This window comes from Schistocerca gregaria, chromosome X (assembly GCF_023897955.1).
Source record: "Schistocerca gregaria isolate iqSchGreg1 chromosome X, iqSchGreg1.2, whole genome shotgun sequence".
Classification (NCBI taxonomy): Eukaryota; Metazoa; Arthropoda; class Insecta; order Orthoptera; family Acrididae; genus Schistocerca; species Schistocerca gregaria.
In genome coordinates, this window is record NC_064931.1 from 641704947 (window position 1) to 641725856 (window position 20910).

Genomic DNA, 20910 nt, shown 5'->3' on the forward strand with positions numbered 1-20910 from the left:
AAGGTGAGGGTACCTAAGGACAGAGGTTCTCTCCATGGGGATGCAGTAATCAGCAAGAATGAGGTGTCCCAGGTGCCTGGGTTTATATACATTAGAAAGCATGTAAAATGTTGGAGTGCAGGAATTGGTGGAAGTGACGAGGGAGATACACTCAAGGGAGAGGTTCTATTATGGACATGGATTTGAGGAGATATGGTGGCAGGGCTTGTAAATGGACATACCTGACAGCTGATGGGGTCCCTGTGCCATATAATCCCTGCAGGGCATAGCCACAGTGGCGGAGGCTCTATTGGCCCATAGAGTATAAGGTTGGGATTAGTTTTTAGGTGGTGGATGTCAGGTTGGTTTCCATGTTGAGTGATCTGGGGAAAAATGGCCTTACTAGACAGAGTGAGTTCAATCACAGAAACATCCAATGTGGCCACCAGGAGCCAAACCTTAGCTCCGTGTGTTAGAAGACAGCAATTCTAGCCCCAACACTGTAGAAGTAACCTTCACGAAAATGAACACAGTATGCTGTACTTGTGGTGTATGTTTCAGAGGGTAGACATAATATAAATTTAAATATTATTAATCAAACCAGTCTTGTATTTCTCTATAAGGTAACGTATTTTGTTCATAAGATTAACAAAGTACTGTAATACAAAAATGAAGTACACTTTCTGTATAACCAAACATGCTTAAAAATTACAGTACAGTCATGCTAGCACCAAAATGAAACCACAAATAATATTCTACTAAGAAAGAAAAATGGTTCAAATAATACACATCTCACCACAGTATTCTGCAATGAATAAATAATGCTCATGTAAGAAGTGTACTACATAAAGTAATTCAGAAACAAGACAGCTAACTAGTTGGAAACAAACAATGCTAAAGAATAGATTGCAGAGAAAAAATATTGCACCTGAAACTGGACAATTCCAGCTAATACATTATTCTCTGAGAGACTAGATATACAAAGGATAGGTAAAAATTTTGCAGTATGGCACAGGGATTGCACTAGTATCAAAAAGTAATCTCTTTTTTTTTGTACATTTGTACACATCAAATGCCAACTTGACCTCCAAAGTAATGCTGTCGATATGTTTTCTGAAGTAGTCTTTGCCACGTGTGTTTTCTTCAAATGGATAAAATGGAAGGTAGTGCTGTCCCAAAATCAGTTCTTTTGGACTGTTTATTACCAGTAGAAATTCATTCAAAGACAAAGATAATAGTGGCAAGTCTTATCCTTCACTTTCAGCAGTTAAGATTATCCACATTATGGACATCCCTAAAACATTACCACACATTGGAATATCTAGATAATTGACAATATAGTATTAGATGATTAATTGTTAAAAGTGTCTGAAATACAGGGGACATTCTGCAGATCAGAACAAAGATTGTGGTACATTTTATTAGAAGAACTATCTATGAGAAATCTTTGACCATTTTAAAAATAATCCAACTAATTTGCTGTGAATGAGATGTGTGTCTACCACCTTACACTAGAAGCAAAACAGCAATTAACACAGTTTGTAGAAATTGATGGTGCACATCAAAATTCAATTCATCTACTGGAAATGTAACAGCAAGTCTTTTTCTGGGATGCAAAAGGGGTCATTGTTATTGATAAGCTCTGAAAGGGTGAAACATTAACTGATTAAATTTACACAAGTCTTTCAAACCAACTTCACTTAAATTGCGACTGCAAAGAAAAAAATAATCTTCAGTCAGTTAAAAAAAATGTATTTTGAGAATGGGAAAACTGAGGGATTTAAAATACAAATTGTCAGAACATATAATCTACATAGTAGATTTGACATCATTTAATTTCCTTCCATTGTTACATCTAAAGCAATTAATGGAAAATAGCAACTATATCCCAAAACAAGTGCAGATTTTTACACCAAAACAGTCACAGTCATACTCATACTCACTCTCTCTCTCTCTCTCTCTCTCTCTCTCTCTCTCTCTCTCTCTCTCTCTCTCTCTCTCTGTTCGGCTAATAACTTTTTAACTTGGCCTCATAATTATAGTAAATTATATTATTTATTTGGATTTAAGTTCATATGCATAGGACTAGAGGTAATCATCATATGGGTTTACCGAAAGTGGTACAGAACTGACAGGTTTATCCTTCTCAAAATCTGTACGATCAAGTGATGTAGTCATCAGTTCTTTTGTTTGTAGGTGATGCCTGCTTATGGGGTGCTGTGTAGAACTCTCTCCAGAATCCATCTGTATGAAAGCTGCTGTCCCAGAGGCACTGAGTACACACACATCATCACAAATGCTTGTGTGCTCTGAGTAACCAAGCACAACATTGCAGCCAATAGCTCTTGCATGAGATCGCACTTCCATTCTAAGTTCTGTCCACCATGAGTCTCTACTCTCTGGCTCATCCAGGTTAGTGATTCTCTCCAAAAGCTTTACTGATCTTGCACTTATCGTTCCTCCTGCAAAATATTTTATAGATGGGATACCATTACAAGCAAAACTGTAAGCAAACAAATGTAAATTCTGCACAATAGATTTACTTCTTAGGAAACTAAAATGCTGAAAATAAAGCACTGATGATTGGAAATCAAAACTGAATATGAATACAACTATAAATAAGTGTTAACGAAATAGGAAATGTGTTGAGCAGTGAACATGTGCGTACACTCACACAAACACGTATATGCAAGCGCGCATACGCACCCCCCCCCCCCCCCCCCACACACACACACACACACCTCTCTCTCTCTTTCTCTCTCTCTCTCTCTCTCTCTTTCTCTCTCTCCTGTTGCCCCGATGCTGCAGTATGACCGGGGTGGGTAGTGGGTACTGTGAAATGGTACGGGCGTTTGGTGAGGACTCAGAACAACTGGAGAGAGAATTGGGAAATATTTCATAGTGGGGAAACTGTATGTGTGTGCAAGACAGGTGGTCGCTGGCTGACAACTATATGTGACAGTGAGAAGCAGAGAAGGGAACTGCTAGTAGAAATACTGATAAAGAAAGGTAACAAGTGAAGATGGAGATCCCGGCCAGAAGAAAGAATAAAAAAGGAAAAGTTAAAATTAATAATTCAAGGTTGAGCACACAAGTATCACAGAAAGCCTGAGGCAGGCAGGGAGGTAGAGGGAGGGGGTTACGGAGGAGCAGTCAGTTGTCTGAGGTGGGATCTGGAGAAGGGGTGGAGGTAAATGATGAACCAGAACTCAGGAACATGATACGGCTAAGGCCATGAAAAAGAAAATTTTGCAGAGAACATTCTCATCTGCTCAATTCAGAAAACCTGCTGAGGGGAAGGGAATGGTGCACAGGTTGGAGGAATCCAGATGGCTTTTTAATACTATCATGAACTTGGACACACTGTGATACCACAAAGCCAGGAGCTGTATTGGCATGTGGCAACCAGCATTCACAGTTGTTGCAAATTAATCAGTGATGGCATGACAAAGTGGTCTCCTGCACAACTTGCAAGTTAATGCTGTTGCCAATGTGGTCATCAGACAGCCCTAGCCTGTCACCCAGTAATAACGTGATGGTAGCTGGCAGGTTGTGTCCAGATCTGGATCTGTTTTATTGGAAAGACAGTAGGTGGCACATGGCACAAAGGTTACCCCAAGGTTAGTGGTGCTTGCCTCTCCCCCTCAAACCACTAGTTCTCTTCTGCCGATATCTGGGCAGCCAGAGTGAGGAAATAAGGAACTGTTAATTGTAGTCAGTTCAAATATGAAGCGTAAGATGGGTCCTGTAGTGTGGTGTGGGAAAAACTTCAAAGAGCCCTCAGTGTGTGGCCCAGGAGGGATAGTCCATGAGGTACAAAAGGTCACTCCAGGAGCAATTGAGAGTGAGGGTTGCAATCAGCTCATACATTACTCACGTAGTCACCAATGTAATTGTGTTGTCTGGGACCTCTGAGGCCATTCTCAGTTCTTCCAGAGACTGATGGAAGTGGTGAAGACAGTTAGCTTCACCTGTGGTATCTCAGCACAGCTGTCAATTTGCAACATCATGCAGAGGACTGATGCAGTCCTCAGGTATGAATTTGTGTGGAAGGTCAAAATCAGGCACTATTGGTTCTGTGATGAACTCAACTGTAGATTCCTCAGTCTACAAAACAAGTTGGAAACTTGTAAAGGAACCACAGATAGGTTAGGTTTGCACTACATATCAGGAACAGACACTCAGATAGAAAAGTAGGTGTGGAATGCATTTTAGACAAATTCTGAGATCCCAGTAGTAAACACACCATAAACTAAAACCACTACTACAACAGAGATGACAGAAAATGCAGAGAGTAAGAATGTTAAAATATTAGTTGTTAGCTAGCGGAGCACTTGCTGTGAAGTTTCAAAACCCAAGTGTCTCCTAGACAGCAGTTGTCACCAATCGAAACTGGAAGTAGAGAATAAAAAACTTATCAACAACACATTGGACATATACTGGAAACATAAATTATGCTCCAGAAGGGTGAAGTGTGTATAGGAACCAGGAGAAACATTACATCTAGTGAGGTCCAAAATGAATCTGATTATGAATTCATATAGACAAGAGTAACTCAGGTTAGTGGACTTCAATTAATAACAAGATGTTTCTACAGCCACCAGATACAGAAACAGCTGTCAAATAATAATAAAGATGCAGTCATGCAGAGTATTTTCACAGATATGCAATTGGCTCAATGTATTTTTTTACTGGAAAAACCTGGACAATAAATTTTCAACAAAAACACAAGTAACATCTGGTGCATGCAAAAAAGCATAATAGGATCACTAATGCTCTCGATATACATAAACAATTTATCTGGTATGGGCAGTAGCATTATCACATTGTCTGCTGATGGTGTAATTGTCTACCAGAAAGAGCTGTCATTGAACAATAGTAAGGAAATGCAGAATGGTTTGTACAAACCTTTCACTTGGTGCAATGAATGACAGCTTTAATTACATATAGATAAATTATTGATAATATCCATAGCAAAGAGAAAGAGCCCGTTATCATAGTATTAACGTTATAATCCAGAAAAGAAGTTCCTGAAATTAAAGAGCAGTACATTTCTTGCTGTACAATGGCTTTGTTGTAATATTGTCATCTAGAGGTTAACAATTGACAGGTGGAAAAGGAGGTGCTTGCTATCATTTTTGAGATAAAAAATTTTCATTTTTTTTGTATGGAGCAATGTTGCTATTCATCACTGACCTCAAGCCACGGGTTACATTATTCAGCCTTTGTTCTAAGCTACTAGATGGGATGGCCTGTGAGTTGCAGAGATGGGCACTCTTTCTCAGTAATTATTGCAATGACATTCATTACTGGACTGTTGCCCAGCATGCTAATGCACACACACTTTTTCAGTTGCATACAGGACCCAACTGGGAGTTCGATTGAGAGGACATTCTCAGTTTTGTATTGGACAACACATCACATCAGACATTACTGGATATTTATTTATTTATTGTTAATAGTACAGGAGGTTGTGCCCACCATGGCCATCAATCTGCTTTTCCAGAAAATCATCTCGACAGTCCAGACAGAATGGCCTGAGCACACACTGTCGGGAGAAGATTTGGGATGGCATACATTTTTCCCACTATCAGCCTGATCCAAAGTTGTCTACAGGGTCCTCATGCTTGCAACAGGGCAGCAAAGCTGTTGAGTAGTCATCTCTCCGAATTTGCATGCCGGCATACTCCAGCTGCTGCACACGTAGCACTGGCGTAAGTTCCATATAAAGGCAGTGGCATGGCACCACGTCTACTGGCTGGTGATTGATGGTCATACTGAACATGTTGTGCATGTTTGGTCAGCCTGTGCACAGAACCAGACTACGCTGCAATCAGTTGTCCCCTTGGCCAGTCCTGAAGCACCCTTGGATGTGGCGCATGTTGACTTGTCTGGTCCTTTTTTTGGGAAGCATGTGGTTGTCAGTAACACATGTACTGTCCAACATCCCATATGTAGCCAAACTATCCTCCGCAACACTGACAGCAACTATTCACGTGTTGTCAGTCATTTCTGCTATCAAAGGCTCCCATGGATCTTTATATCCAATAATGGCTGGCAATTTGTGCAATAGTAGTGTGCCGATTTTTTGCATTTGAAGTGGTATCCAACATCTGACTACTGCCCCGTTTCACCTGGATTATAACTTGAAAGTTGAGCAATTCATACTAACTTTTAAAATCAAAATGCTGAAGTCCATGGATGCATTGTCCAGTGACAATACATTGTGTAGCTTTCTGGCCACGAACCTGACAATGCCAATTAACAAGTGTAGTCTGCTGGAACTTTTGCATGTGTGCCAGCCACTGGGTCTCTATGATTTGTTGCACTCCGACTCACATGCCCCGGAGCATCGCGGCCTACCACATTTTCCTGAAAGGGTCCTGTTTGAGCTCAGTCATTTAGCCAGCAGCAGGGATGGCTACCAGATGTACTGATGGACCACAAATGTCAGCATTTGTTTGTGGAGAACATTGATCAGGAACAGCTGAACCATCATTCAAATCAGTTGTGTCTGCAATCCACTGGATTTGCATCTCCATACAAGCCAGGCAACAAACAGGATCAGTTGTGGCATTTTCCATATAGGAGACTAACAATTGCAGCAATGTGAATTCCATTGCTTTTGTCACTGCAGATGCGCCATCCTAATCTTGCCCAAGGCATAGGGTGCGAGCAGCAGTCACTCCTGCAGCTCCTGATGCTGAGCTCATGGACTTGGAACCTGCACTTCCCTATGCTCACTCACCCATGGATGAGTCTTCACACTGCCAATGTGGGAAAACCAGCCATTCTGCTAGCTTCCAAAATCTTCCGCCATTCCAGTGGAGTCAGCTGAATCATCGTTGCCGCTGAACCATCGTTGCCGCTGAATCATCATTGCCTACTTTGATGGTAGAACTACTGCCAGGGAATCTCACACCCTTTCCCACTCTGAAACAGTGGTTGCCACAGAAACCAAGCCATTTTCAATTATAAGTGGTCTTTCCAGGGTGGGGGGATTTAGTATCCTCGTAAGTGAACATACATACAGACAGATAAGCTGGTGTGGGTCTCGAGGTAGAGTAACGCAGAAAGCTATCTTGGATGGCACATGTGGAGTGTAGTATGGGCAGACCTGATGACCCACTAGTTTCAAGCTTACTTGCTGGTGGCAACAGACTGGGCCAGTCAGTACTTACATGGACCAGGTTTCTACAACATGCCATGTTCTAGGTTCTGTATGCTAATATTTTGATCATTCAGGCTGGTCATATTTCTGCTTTCTTTGTGCCAGTCTCTACAGTGTTCGAACTCTCTCCTCCCCATATATTGACTGCATGTAGAGTTTTGTTTCTTCCACAGTTCAGCTCCCTGGCTTCCCGGTTGAGCACCCAGAGTCAGCTAGAATAGTGTCATCTGTACTGGCGATTTATTTAGATATAAATATGCAACTAGTCAATTTCTTAGATTTTTTATATGATTTATTGCACCCCATTAACTAGTTTCAAATCACTGCAAGCTCATCATCAGATGGCAGTGCTACAGGAACATATCATGGACGAAGGGTAGCTACAAATTGTGGTGATGGTAATGTCGAAAATGATGGAAATATAGTTATTGGGAATGAAATGTTGTTGCAACAGAAAGATTGTTATGTTTTGGGTAATTAAAGTGCACTGCATCTCAATATCCATAGCAAATCCTTCCCCATAATGTGCATTACAGGTACAACACACAAATATACACAGTATTTATCTGCACTTGGTTTTACAGTTATTCATAGAAGGTTAACATTGATACAATAAACAGAATATGAATATTATATATATCACACTTTGTTACATCATGATCTTTGGTCTGAGATGCATTGTATTAAAGAATAAATATTTACAAGTATCGATAATATATGTGCATGAATCTTGCTAGCTGCTAGTGTATTCTTATATTGGCAGTATAAATGTATTATGGATTAAAAAGTTACACAAAAGATAAACAAATGGAGTAATATATTTACTACATAATTGTAGAGTGGATGAGTTGCCAAATGCCATAGTTATTATATGACTAAGAGACTGTAATACAATTTATGCAGGAGGATGAATATGTCTTATTATTGTCCTTTTAGTGTTTTGGTGCCACAATATCTAAAAAATAGTAAATCTCCAATTCTTCAAGCAGACCCATCTGTAACCCATTGTCAGCAATATGTAGCACAAAAAGGTTATTACTGATACCACCAATAGTGTGTTCTTGCAACGTGTGATGCGAAACTGGACTTATTTAAGTTTTTGAGTTGAAGGGCACCCATATATTCTTTGTAGTGGATAACAAAACTTCTCCCTGTTTGTCCTATACAGAAGCACAAACAGGAGCATGCGAGTTTGTATATAGCAGACTTTTGATGGCACTCTCCAGTGGATTTATTATTGTGAAGTTACTCTGTTGTTTATTGGCTGTGTAGAAGGATATTTTTATGTTATGTAGTCTGAAAGGATTTGAGAGTTTATATGACACTCTGCCAAAGAATGCAAGACTGACAAATTTTGACATTTCTTTCTTAGCTTATAATGGTGATGGTAATTGCTAAAGACTACTTTGGATTTTTTTCACCTACGGTTTTTATGAGGGAGGGCTTATATCAATTATTTTGGGCTATAGATTTAAGTATTTTCCTCTGTATCAATAAACACATCTAATTAATTAATATTATCACCTTAAAGCATGTAGAATTTGCTTAAGATGAATTCATATGTTCAAATATATAATACAGGGTGACAGTTTTTGAATTATATGAAATAAAATCGTCTTAACTTCTGAATGGTTTGCATTAGGACATTCAAACTGCATGGTCAGCTGCAGGGCATAATGGGAATTAATATGGCTTGATTTAGTGACCAAGACCACTTTCATTTGGATGGGTTCGTGAATCAGCAAAATTGGCACATTTGGAGGATTGAGAATTCGCATCTTGGGATCGAGAAGTCTCTTCACCCTCAATGGGTGACTGTGTGGTGTGCAATGCTCAGTCACAGAATAATCGATATGATATTCCTTGATGGCACAGCAACTACTGAACGGTATGTGAAAGTTCTGAAAGACGTGGTTCATGTTAAACTGAACTCAACCTCATTGAAGCAGGAAATGTCCTGGAAGAGCACTTTGGGGGACCAGATTCTGACTCTGCAATACCCAGAGGCCACTGGCATGGGCCTTGACTGACCGCCACATTCTCCTGATCTGAACACGTCCGACTCCTTTTTGTGGGGCTATATTAAAGACAAGATGTACAACAATTGCCCCAAACAGCCATTCAGAGAGTCATTGACAACATCAATTTTCCAACACTTCAGAGGGTCATGAAGAATTTTGCTATTTGTCTGTGCCAGATGGTCGTCAATGATGGCAGGCATATCAAACATGTCATAACTTAAATCTGAATACCTGTAGTCACATTTACATATTGAATAAAGTGTGTATACACTGTAGTTTGTAACTAATTTACATTTTCTTTTCATATAGTTCAATAATTGTCACCCTGTAAATGAGGGCTTGCTCTCTTCCCCTGCCACTATATTATTGCTAATTTACTACCAAACCGATTTGGAGGAAATAAACATTGACAGTCCTAACATCTTTAACGGTGTTGTTCTGCCAACCCTCAGTTGCTATTAATATTATATTAATGATTTTTAGGTTAGGACTGTCCTTGTACATGTCTGGCAAAACAAATATTGCCCTTATTCAGCTGCATACAGATGGTCCTCATCTAGAAATCATTAATAAAATACTGACACTTCTAGTTTATTTCAAAATCTATTACTGGTATAAAGTTGTTATTATTATTATTATTCATGTATGGGACCAATAGGACCATATGAGGTACATCAATCAATGTCACTTTTGATGGTTGGCATTCCTTTGTGTCCAAATTTGTCTTATCCTTTCAGAATGAATATTAGTATACAGTAAGATATTATATGACATCAAACTATATTAGACAATTATTATTTTTTACCTAGATGTTGTATAAAACCAGGACCATACTTTCTCATGGTGAGAAAGGGATATTCCAACATTTCCATATTATCTTGGTTTACCGTTGGTCGTAAGGAACGAAAATGACATCCCATGTTGGATGAACGGTCACTGCCAGTTAAACTGTTTCCTGAAATTAAATACAACTTTTTAGCTCTTAAAATGTTTAAAATTGCTTATTTTAATTTAATTTTACTCCAGTAATTTCAGCATCTAAGATATAGCTTAATGCAATACCAAAAATCTTTAAGAACTAACTCTGTTTTAAATAAAATTGATAAAACTAATTTGTTCCATAATATGTGGCTCACAAACACTACTGTCACTTCAGAAATGTAGGAATCAGTAGTGCAGTGTCACAAAAGTTAATAGTCAACCACACAATACTTTCCTGTGCAGTGTCAGTTCACTTTCACAGAAATATTTGCAACTGATTATTTGTATTAAGTGGCAGTTATGAATAGTGTGCTTCAGCCTGATGCCCTAGTCTATAATTTCAAAGTGAAAAGTTCTCACCCCATAAGAGAAGAAACTTTTTGGTCAAAATGCAATTATTTTTCAAAACTGAACTCTTACAGGTTACTGTACATTGTCCAGTGTTTCTCCAGTGAGTAGATTTCATCCCTGAAGTTTAAATGTGGAAGATCAGTAAAATACTAATCTACAGTTGCCTTAAACTCTTCATTTAAGTCAATGTGTTTTCCAGCCACAAATTTCTTTGCATGTGTAAGTACTTGAAAGTCAGAGGATGCCAAATCTCATAAAATGATGGAGGTTTCAGCAATATTTTCTACTTTGTTGGACCAGAAGAATCTTGTAGTATTTCCCAGTTATTTGTTTGCACCTTAATAAGATAATCATTAAGAAGAATTATTTTTTGCTGCCCTAGAAGCACTGTCTATAGCCTTTCTTCTAGATGTAACTGACTTTATTATCTCTGGTCAAGGCCACAGGTTTCCACCACATGCTTTCACTACTGTTTAAATAATGGTGTGAAGCAATGCACTTGTGTCTCGTCTGTGGTAACTAACTGAGGAACACAATTAATTGTGTTCTTTTTCAAAATGGTCCAAACGTTTGTTTCTGCATTTACTTTTTGTTGGAATTCAACAAATGTAACAACTGCCTTTCACAAAGTTTTCTCCTTTAAATATATCATACTAATTTCTTGTCTGTGGCATCAGCTATCTCTGATACCTTCAATTATGTATCATCCAGTACTATATTATGTGCTTTCTTGGTGTTTTCATCTTTAGTTACTATTTTTGAGCCTCTTGCTGTAGATCATTTCATGAGAACTGCAGCAAGTATGACTTACTTCACATGTCTTGGGTGTTGAAAACTAAAAACAGACTCATAAGTCTTAGACAGCTTTGGGTGATTTTCCTTTAGTGTCAACTGGTACAAATCTATGAATTATATGATGAAACAGAATTCCAGTTTATTCAATTGAACCAAACACAAATAATATGACTACACTAGACTCTCGCTAATCCGGCCATTCCTGGCGCATATGGGTGACAGATTAACAGAAGTGCCGAATTATTGAGTGTCTGAAATTTGTTTTATTCATTTATTTTGTTTTTTATTTATTTTGAAAACATAGGGTATATAGTGTACTGTTCTTTATTAAACTGGAGGATACAATTTTAAAACATAGAGGATATACTTTATTAAATCCAAAAATACATTAATTTTCAAAGAAAACTTAGTCATTGAGTGTATACTGTACATAATTATAAAGTCGTATCACTCACTATGAAACATGTCCATACTTTTTAACTGTCGCAATAATGATACGCGATGGTAGAATGCTTTATCACGCAACTGCTTTACAAGCATTACATCGGTACTGCATGTATCTGGTTGTTGCATTATGTACACCAGAAAGACCTCGGTAACTTCAGCACCAGTAGTGTGAGAAATCTTCATGCTCTCTCCTCCTGTGTCCTCTTCTTCATCACTTTCATCACTACTTTCTTGCATGCTTTTGATTATTTCTTCTTCTGTTGAAGTTTGGTTCGTATCACAGTTTTCCTCATTCAGCCACTTAGTAACATCTTCATCATCAATTTCTTCTCATCCTGGAAGGTTGTGGAACATGTCACTGAACAAAGTAATTGATAATTCTGAACTGACTTGCTCATCACAGTCACTCAATACTGGTTCCAACTCGGCAACAATGGATGGCCACAATTTTCTCCAGCTCTTCATTATGGTAGTGCTCTCCACTTTATCCCATGCTTCGGCTGCTTGGAAAACAACATCACATATGGTAATTACTTTCCATGCCGTCAGCACAGTCTCGATAGAGTCATTTTCACTTTCGTTTAGCAAGGAGATGAGAAGTGAATGTCGATAATGACGTTTAGTTGATTCCAAAATTCCCTGGTCCATGGACTGAATTAGGGCTGTTGGGCAATAGAAAGACTGCTTCTACATGTATACCATGGGACTTTAGAGAAACATCTGAAGGATGACTGGGAGCATTGTTATAAGGATAGCTTTCAGTGAAAGCTTTTTCTTCTTTAGCTCTTTGCTCACTTCTGGTACAAACGTTTCATGTAACCACCGAGAGAATATTTGTCTGTGCATCCATGCTTTCTTCTGAGCGCAATAGTGCACTGGTAGAGTATTTATGTCAGTGTGTTGAAAACAACATGGATGTTGGGATTTTCCAATCACCGTAAGCGGTAGTTTATGACTCCCATTTGCATTACAACACACCATTAATGCTGTGCACTGTTTCTGTTGCTTGTAACCATGAGCTTCCTTCTCGTTCTTGGCAGCTAATGTTTTTGAAGGAAGCATCTTGTAAAAGAGTCCTGTTTCATCAGCATTATACAAGGCATCAGCAGTTAAATCTTCTTCCTCTATTACCTTCCGTATCTTGCTTACAAACTCATCAGCATCCTTATCGTTAGCTGAGCGACTTTCCCTGGTGACTGTCAGCCGCCAAACGCCATGTTGTTTTTCCAGTTTGATAGCCAACCTTTGTTCGCTGCAAACTAGTTACTATCACCAAGTTGTATGTTAAATGCAGCTTCTTTTTCCTTTATAATCACACCACTGACTGTAATTCCTTTACTGAGCTGTTGTGTGAACGATCTATTAACAGCTATGTCCAGGTCTTCATTCTCACTCTTTCACATAACCTTCTGTTTTCCCAAATCACTATCCATGTGTGTTGAGTACTGTGGAATAACATCTTCTTTCTTTTTGATGTCATAAATAATTGCACGTCCAACGGTGAACTTTGCAGCAATGGCTTTCTGTGAAGAACCTTGATTTAACTTATCTAAAATTTCGAGTTTCTGCTTGAGGTCAGGCATAACGTGTTTCCTTTTAGAAGACATGATTCTGAGCTGTAAAAAAAGCTACAATTCCAAATACGGTATATAAAGCATTGTTGCACATAATAATTCATTGTGCACGTGTTTTTGGATGTATGCTGGATTACTGAGAGGTCAGACTACTGAGGGCCAGATTAGCAAGAGTCTAGTGTATTTCAAATCAAAGAGTCATATAAATAAATATATTCCATAGATTAAGTAGACACTTTAGTTGTGTTATTGGGTAATGTGTAAATACAACAAAATCAATGTCTCATTTACATTAGAACCATTTTTGTGCCAGGGTGAGAATTTGCTCTTTGCCCTTATAGCAACACTTCAAGGACATCTAGGACCAACTGAGAGCTGTTTGGACTTATAAATTCGTAATCAGTTTGTATTTACTATGATACAAGTGTTAAGAGCTTGCTGACTGAAATAATTAAACACTGACAGCTCACAAGAAATAATTAAACACTGACAGCTCACAACATAAAGAGTTCAAGAGCCCTTTGTATACATTTTGATGTGTCAAATATAGGGTGGCCAAATTCTTTCCACAGTTCTTGTAAGAAAAGAGAGAGAGAGATTTATCTGCAGATCTAGTGATCTGGTTTTCCTTACACTAACCTCAAGCTTCATGGGTTGTACCTAAATCATTTCACGTGCACTTAATCAGATATATGGAGAAACAATAAGGCACACACCTGTATAAATGTAGGTTTTATCATTATACTTCACTTGTGATGCAAATTTTTAGAAGTATGCATTTTACTTAACTTCCTTGCTCAATTTCAATATAGGAACTTGTTGTAACGCATAAACTACATGTTAACAAGCTATTAAAAATTGAAAAGCCGATAAAAAGATATTAGTAGCTTATGAGTGGAACTAAGCACGGGTAGATAACAGCACAAAGCTATAACTTGCAGCTAGAATAGTACACGGAATAAGGAACTTTTTTTAAGACGACCCTGTATACAATATCATCAGTGAAGGAACATTCATACAGTAGTGGCAATGACAAGGAAGACATTACTGATAGTAATGTTGAAGGATTCATCCTATTATTTGCTTACACTAATACATCTACATCCCATTTACATCTACATCTACATTTATACTCCGCAAGCCACCCAACGGTGTGTGGCGGAGGGCACTTTACGTGCCACTGTCATTACCTCTCTTTCCTGTTCCAGTCTCGCATGGTTCTCGGGAAGAACGACTGTCTGAAAGCCTCCGTGCACGCTCTAATCTCTCTAATTTTACATTCGTGATCTCCTCGGGAGGTATAAGTAGGGGGAAGCAATATATTCGATACCTCATCCAGAAACGCACCCTCTTGAAACCTGGCGAGCAAGCTAGACCGCGATGCAGAGCGCCTCTCTTGCAGAGTATGCCACTTGAGTTTGTTAAACATCTTCGTAACGCTATCACGGTTACCAAATAACCCTGTGACGAAACGCGCTGCTCTTCTTTGGATCTTCTCTATCTCCTTTGTCAACCCGATCTGGTACGGATCCCACACTGATGAGCAATACTCAAGTATAGGTCAAACGAGTGGTTTGTAAGCCACCTCCTTTGTTGATGGACTACATTTTCTAAGGACTCTCCCAATGAATCTCAACCTGGTACCCGCCTTACCAACAATTAATTTTATATGATCATTCCACTTCAAATCGTTCCGCACGCATACTCCCAGATATTTTACAGAAGTAACTGCTACCAGTCTTTGTTCCACTATCATATAATCATACAATAAAGGATCCTTCTTTCTATGTATTCGCAATACATTACATTTGTCTATGTTAAGGGTCAGTTGCCACACCCTGCACCAAGTGCCTAACCGCTGGAGATCTTCCTGCATTTCGCTACAATTTTCTAATGCTGCAATTTCTCTGTATACTACAGCATCATCCGCGAAAAGCCGCATGGAACTTCCGACACTATCTACTAGGTCATTTATACATATTGTGAAAAGCAATGGTCCCATAACACTCCCCTGTGGCACGCCAGAGGTTACTTTAACGTCTGTAGACGTCTCTCCATTGATAACAACATGCTGTGTTCTGTTTGCTAATAACTCTTCAATCCAGCCACACAGCTGGTCTGATATTCCGTAGGCTCTTACTTTGTTTATCAGGCAACAGTGTGGAACTGTATCAAACGCCTTCCGGAAATCAAGAAAAATAGCATCTACATGGGAGCCTGTATCTAATATTTTCTGGGTCTCATGAACAAATAAAGCGAGTTGGGTCTCACACGATCGCTGTTTCCGGAATCCATGTTGATTCCTATAGAGTAGATTCTGGGTTTCCAAAAACGACATGTTACTCGAGCAAAAAACATGTTCTAAAATTCTACAACAGATCGACGACAGAGATATAGGTCTATAGTTTTGCGCATCTTCTCGACGACCCTTCTTGAAGACTGGGACTACCTGTGCTCTTTTCCAATCATTTGGAACCTTCCGTTCCTCTAGAGAGTTACGGTACATGGCTGATAGAAGGGGGGGCAAGTTCTTTCGTGTACTCTGTGTAGAATCGAATTGGTATCCCGTCAGGTCCAGTGGACTTTCCTCTGTTGAGTGATTCCAGTTGCTTTTCTATTCCTTGGACACTTATTTCGATGTCAGCCATTTTTTCGTTTGTGCGAGGATTTAGAGAAGGAACTGCAGTGCGGTCTTCCTCTGTGAAACAGCTTTGGAAAAAGGAGTTTAGTATTTCAGCTTTATGCGTGTCGTCCTCTGTTTCAATGCCATCATCATCCCGTGGAGTGTCTGGATATGCTGTTTTGAGCCACTTACTGATTTAACTTTAGACCAGAACTTCCTAGGATTTTCTGTCAAGTCGCTACATAGAATTTTACTTTCAAATTCGCTGAACGCTTCACTCATAGCCATCCTTACACTAACTTTGACATAGTTTAGCTTCTGTTTGTCTGAGAGGTTTTGGCTGCATTTAAACTTGGAGTGAAGCTCTCTTTGCTTTCGCAGTAGTTTCCTAACTTTGTTGTTGTACCATGGTGGGTTTTTCCCGTCCCTCACAGTTTTACTCGGCACATACCTGTCTAAAACGCATTTTATGATTGCCTTGAACTTATAAACACTCAACATTGTCAGTGCTGGAACAGAAATTTTCATTTTGATCTGTTAGGTAGTCTGAAATCTGCATTCTATTACTCTTGATAAACAGATAAACCTTCCTCCCCTTTTTTATGTTCCTATTAACTTCCATATTCAGGGATGCTGCAACGGCCTTATGATCACTGATTCCCTGTTCTGCACATACAGAGTCGAAAAGTTCGGGTCTGTTTGTTATCAGTAGGTCCAAGATGTTATCTCCACGAGTCGGTTCTCTGTTTAATTGCTCGAGGTAATTTTCGGATAGTGCACTCAGTATAATGTCACTCGATGCACTGTCCCTACCACCCGTCCTAAACATCTGAGTGTCCCAGTCTATATCTGGTAAACTGAAATCTCCACCTAAGACTATAACATGCTGAGAAAATTTATGTGAAATGTATTCCAAATTTTCTCTCAGTTGTTCTGCCACTAATGCTGCTGAGTCGGGAGGTCGGTAAAAGGAGCCAATTATTAACCTAGTTCGGTTGTTGAGTGTAACCTCCACCCATAATAATTCACAGGAACTATCCACTCCTACTTCACTACAGGATAAACTATTACTAACAGCGACGAACACTCCACCACCGGTTGCATGCAATCTATCCTTTCTAAACACCGTCTGTACGTTTGTAAAAATTTCGGTAGAATTTATTTACAGAAAACCTCTATTCCAATAACCTCAGTGCTGATGAGACATTTAACATTAACTGCTCTTCCTTTTCTTTTATAGAAATAAAGCAGAATGGGAGAACAGTATTTTAAATCTGACAATTGTTAATCCTGAAGTTTACATTTGATATCACAGTAGGGACGTGACATTCAAAATTAATAAACTTTGGACACCATGCAACAATATCTCAGTTGCATTATAACCGTAACTGGAAACATAATGTTATTGAGTGGGAAATTAAAGCTGAAATAATTTGTAATCAAATGAGAAATAAAGTGGTTTGTCAATTTGAGCTAAACAACAAAGTAACATAAAATATATAATTTTTGTATGAAATATTGATTAAGTATCAAACTGGAAATTTCTCTGATAAACACACTGAATCATTAGCCAAACCCTGAAGTAAAATCACCTAGTTTTCATCTGGTCACCTTAACACACTGCAATGTGAGTACTGATACATCAAAACTACAGGACAACTTAGTAGATTAGTAGATGAATAATGTGATAAAATTAACAAATAAAATAAGTCTAGTTTTGGGTTATAATTTTTTTAAAATTTGATGTTTCAATCCAGTTAAATCTGTATTAAAGGGACAAACTGTGAGGTTATTGTTATTATTCAAAACAAAACTTTTCAAAACAGTTGTTGACTCTGTTAAAAAAGAAAAAAGCTAAATTCCAGACTGTTCATACAACTCATATCAAAGTGCTTCTATAAGCTTAACTTCATAACACTGATGCAGTCCATTCAGTCACAACTAGCGAGTGACACAGCTATGGTAATAAAAGGTGATCTTAAAATATTCTTTTCACTTCATATTACGTAATGATCAACGTATTATGAGTCCATACTTGTATAGGGTCTTTGGGTTTCTCAGTTTTGATATCATTTTCATTGTTTATTTCCAGAAGCTCTTTGGCAAATTTACATAAAACAGCCAAATATGTAACTTCCCTTAAATTTAAAAAAAGTATAATTTTACAAATAAAAATTTTATAAATGACAGAACCAGTGTTTTTAAAACAACCACCAAGATTTAAAATAACATTGCTATAGTACTGTATAGAAAGGATAATGTTACAGGGCAGCAATTTAGATAGCAGTTTCAATGATTCTGTGTATTTCCAATTTTCCTTCCTCATCAATGTTGTGATTTTTCTTTAGCTCTTAAGTCTATTTTTAAGAAGTTTAAAGAACAGCTAATAATATTACTGAGCTAATAACATGCTTTTAAAACAATTTTTTGTAGGATTTGAAGGATACATGATGCAATGGGGCTAAATACTGTACAGCAGTAAGCCGGTTGGAAGATACCAGAAATTCGTATTTTAATCCCGGAAATTTTTCTACTTTTTTAATTTTTTGAAAAGCTGCCAGAGAATCTACAACAAATGTCCCAAGATAGCGTTATTTATAAACAGCAGTTCTGTCGTTACTGTATCAGGTGCACGCAGCCAGTTCAAACTAAATCTAAGCAGAACTAAAATCATTAATTCTGAGTAAAATATGAATTAGAATCATAAATTTGATGCCAGCTGAAATATTACACTAACAAATGTTAAGAAGTGAACAAAGATTGTTAGATAAATATGGATTAAGCACATTACATTTGCGACATGCACCATTACAGTATTTGTAATACTACATGTGTATACCTGTGTGTGTGTGTGTGTGTGTGTGTCTGTCTGTTTGTCATACGACGACGACGACGACGACGATGATGATATAAGGGAGAGGGTGAAGCCCAATGCTGGCACATAGCCTACTCCTCGCAAATTGCACCAAGGAGGGCACAAAGCTTTACGTCCCCATTCGACAGACAGATCACAAGCAACAGTTTCACATGCTGTCACTTCATTAGACACTGCGGAAAGGTTTGGTATTTAAAACAGGACACTGGTGCAAATTTTGAAGCTCAGGAACTTAATGCTACTACCTCTCCTCCTCTTACCGACCAAACACTGGCAGTGAAAATTCTTTCCACAACCTGGATTCAAACTGGCTTACCACCAGTTCGAGCAGAGTAAAATATTATGACTAAAGTGAGCTGCAACAGGTAAACTGAAAACTTATAGTTTCTCCTATGAACCAGATACACCAATTACAGCAGCATGTAACTGCTTCATATGGAGGCTTTAAAATATTTCCTACAAGTATTTTAGTCATGCTATTTTATTGTAGAAAAATGTCAGTTGCCAGCTACAGAGAAGAAAATGTTTTATGAACTTACAATTGAAGCTAGAAAGAAAGATTAATATGTAATACTTCTGTGTGGATAATTGAAAAGTACTCGCAGTAAATAACTACCGTAAACAACTCGCTTCAAGTGTCGCAATCTTACACATTTTGGCAATTACCAGTTATCATGGATGGGTGAATTATCAACACTGATTATTAGCTAACACTGTTGTACAGATGATTACAAAGATTAAAAATTCATGAGAAACAAAATGAAAATTCTTGCTCCAGAAAATACCAATGCTGAATTACTCTCAGTGCAAACATACTGTATTAGGATAGAAACTGCAGATGAGCTTCTACTTAAATTTAAAATGAATTGTTCAAAAACTACCACTTGAGTATGTTTTCTGACAGAGGTACAGTCAATATCTACCAGAGTTCAAGAGCAGCAGTAATATGGTATCAAGGAAGAAGACACGAGTTTGATCACATGTTTTGAAACAAGTCACTATACTGTAGATCAGGAGAAGTTAAATGAGTTCTTGATGACCAGAAAGACCTATGCCAGATGCCTTCAGTGAACATGAAAGTAAAATTTTAATGACACATGTCTCACAGAACACAATAGTTCTGGTGACATTTTAAAGTCTTTCCACTAACAAAAATAACTTGTTCAATTACTTGTTGGCCAAACAGGAAACAACAAAGCAATGTGCACAGACAAAGAACTCAGCCACCATTATGAAGAACAAAATATTTTTTTTTTCCAATTCTTCAGCCAGAAGGGGGGGGGGGAGGAGGAGGAGGGAACAAAATAAAATTTCCCAAATTGAGAAGGTGGGTGATGTTATTTCAGTGATTAAAAAATTGCATAAAATTTACAAAGAACTTGGCAGTACAAGCCCACTTATCAGTATGACATTCCACCCCCTCTGGCCTGGCTGCATGTACTGATTCAGCAGGGAAGAGTGTCATAAAGCCATTATATGCTCTCCCAAGGCAAGCTGGCCCACAACTGTTGTAACTGGTGCTTGATATCCCAGATAATCATCCTAAGTCAGAGCTGACATCGAACTTGGTCTCACATGTTCTATTGGGGGCAGATGTTGGGATCAAAGAGGCAGAGTTCCATGTGTGAATAAGCCTTGTACTGTTGGAAAATGGTACTACGATACTGTTGCATGAGGGAAAACACCTGAGGATGCAGGATGCCTGTGACATACTGTTCTGCCATCATAGTGCCCTCAATCATGACCAGCTGTGACCTCAAGTCACACCCAATGGCTCCCCACACCATGACACCAGAGATAACACTGCTGTACCTCTCCAAAACATTGGAAGAGTGGAACTTCTCCCCAGGTCACCACCACACTCACCAATAACCATCACCGGAGTAGTGAAGAACCATGATTCATCACTGAACACAATGTGATACCATTCATCAGCAGTCCATGCTTCCCTGTCACAGTATCACTTCAAAAACAGCCATTAGTATTGTGTTGCTAACAGCAGCCTACACAAGGGACAAAAATTCCCTATTTGTCTGCTGCTAGTCTCCAACCAATGGTGCAGGATGTCACAGTATGTTGCAAGGAGTCCATTA

At 38.5% G+C, this 20910-nt stretch overlaps 1 protein-coding gene across 3 annotated transcripts in view; it reads right to left on the minus strand.

The window, feature by feature from the left end:
- Positions 1–20910, minus strand: part of LOC126297602 (C2 domain-containing protein 5) — a 217252-nt gene that overhangs the window by 57466 nt on the left and 138876 nt on the right. For all 3 annotated transcript variants that reach the window (XM_049988584.1, XM_049988585.1, XM_049988586.1), the window contains 2 exons: positions 9977–10126; positions 2092–2441 (listed from right to left, as the gene is read on the minus strand). In XM_049988584.1, the coding sequence (XP_049844541.1) occupies positions 2092–2441; positions 9977–10126 (500 nt within the window). The remainder of the gene's footprint in view (positions 1–2091; positions 2442–9976; positions 10127–20910) is intronic.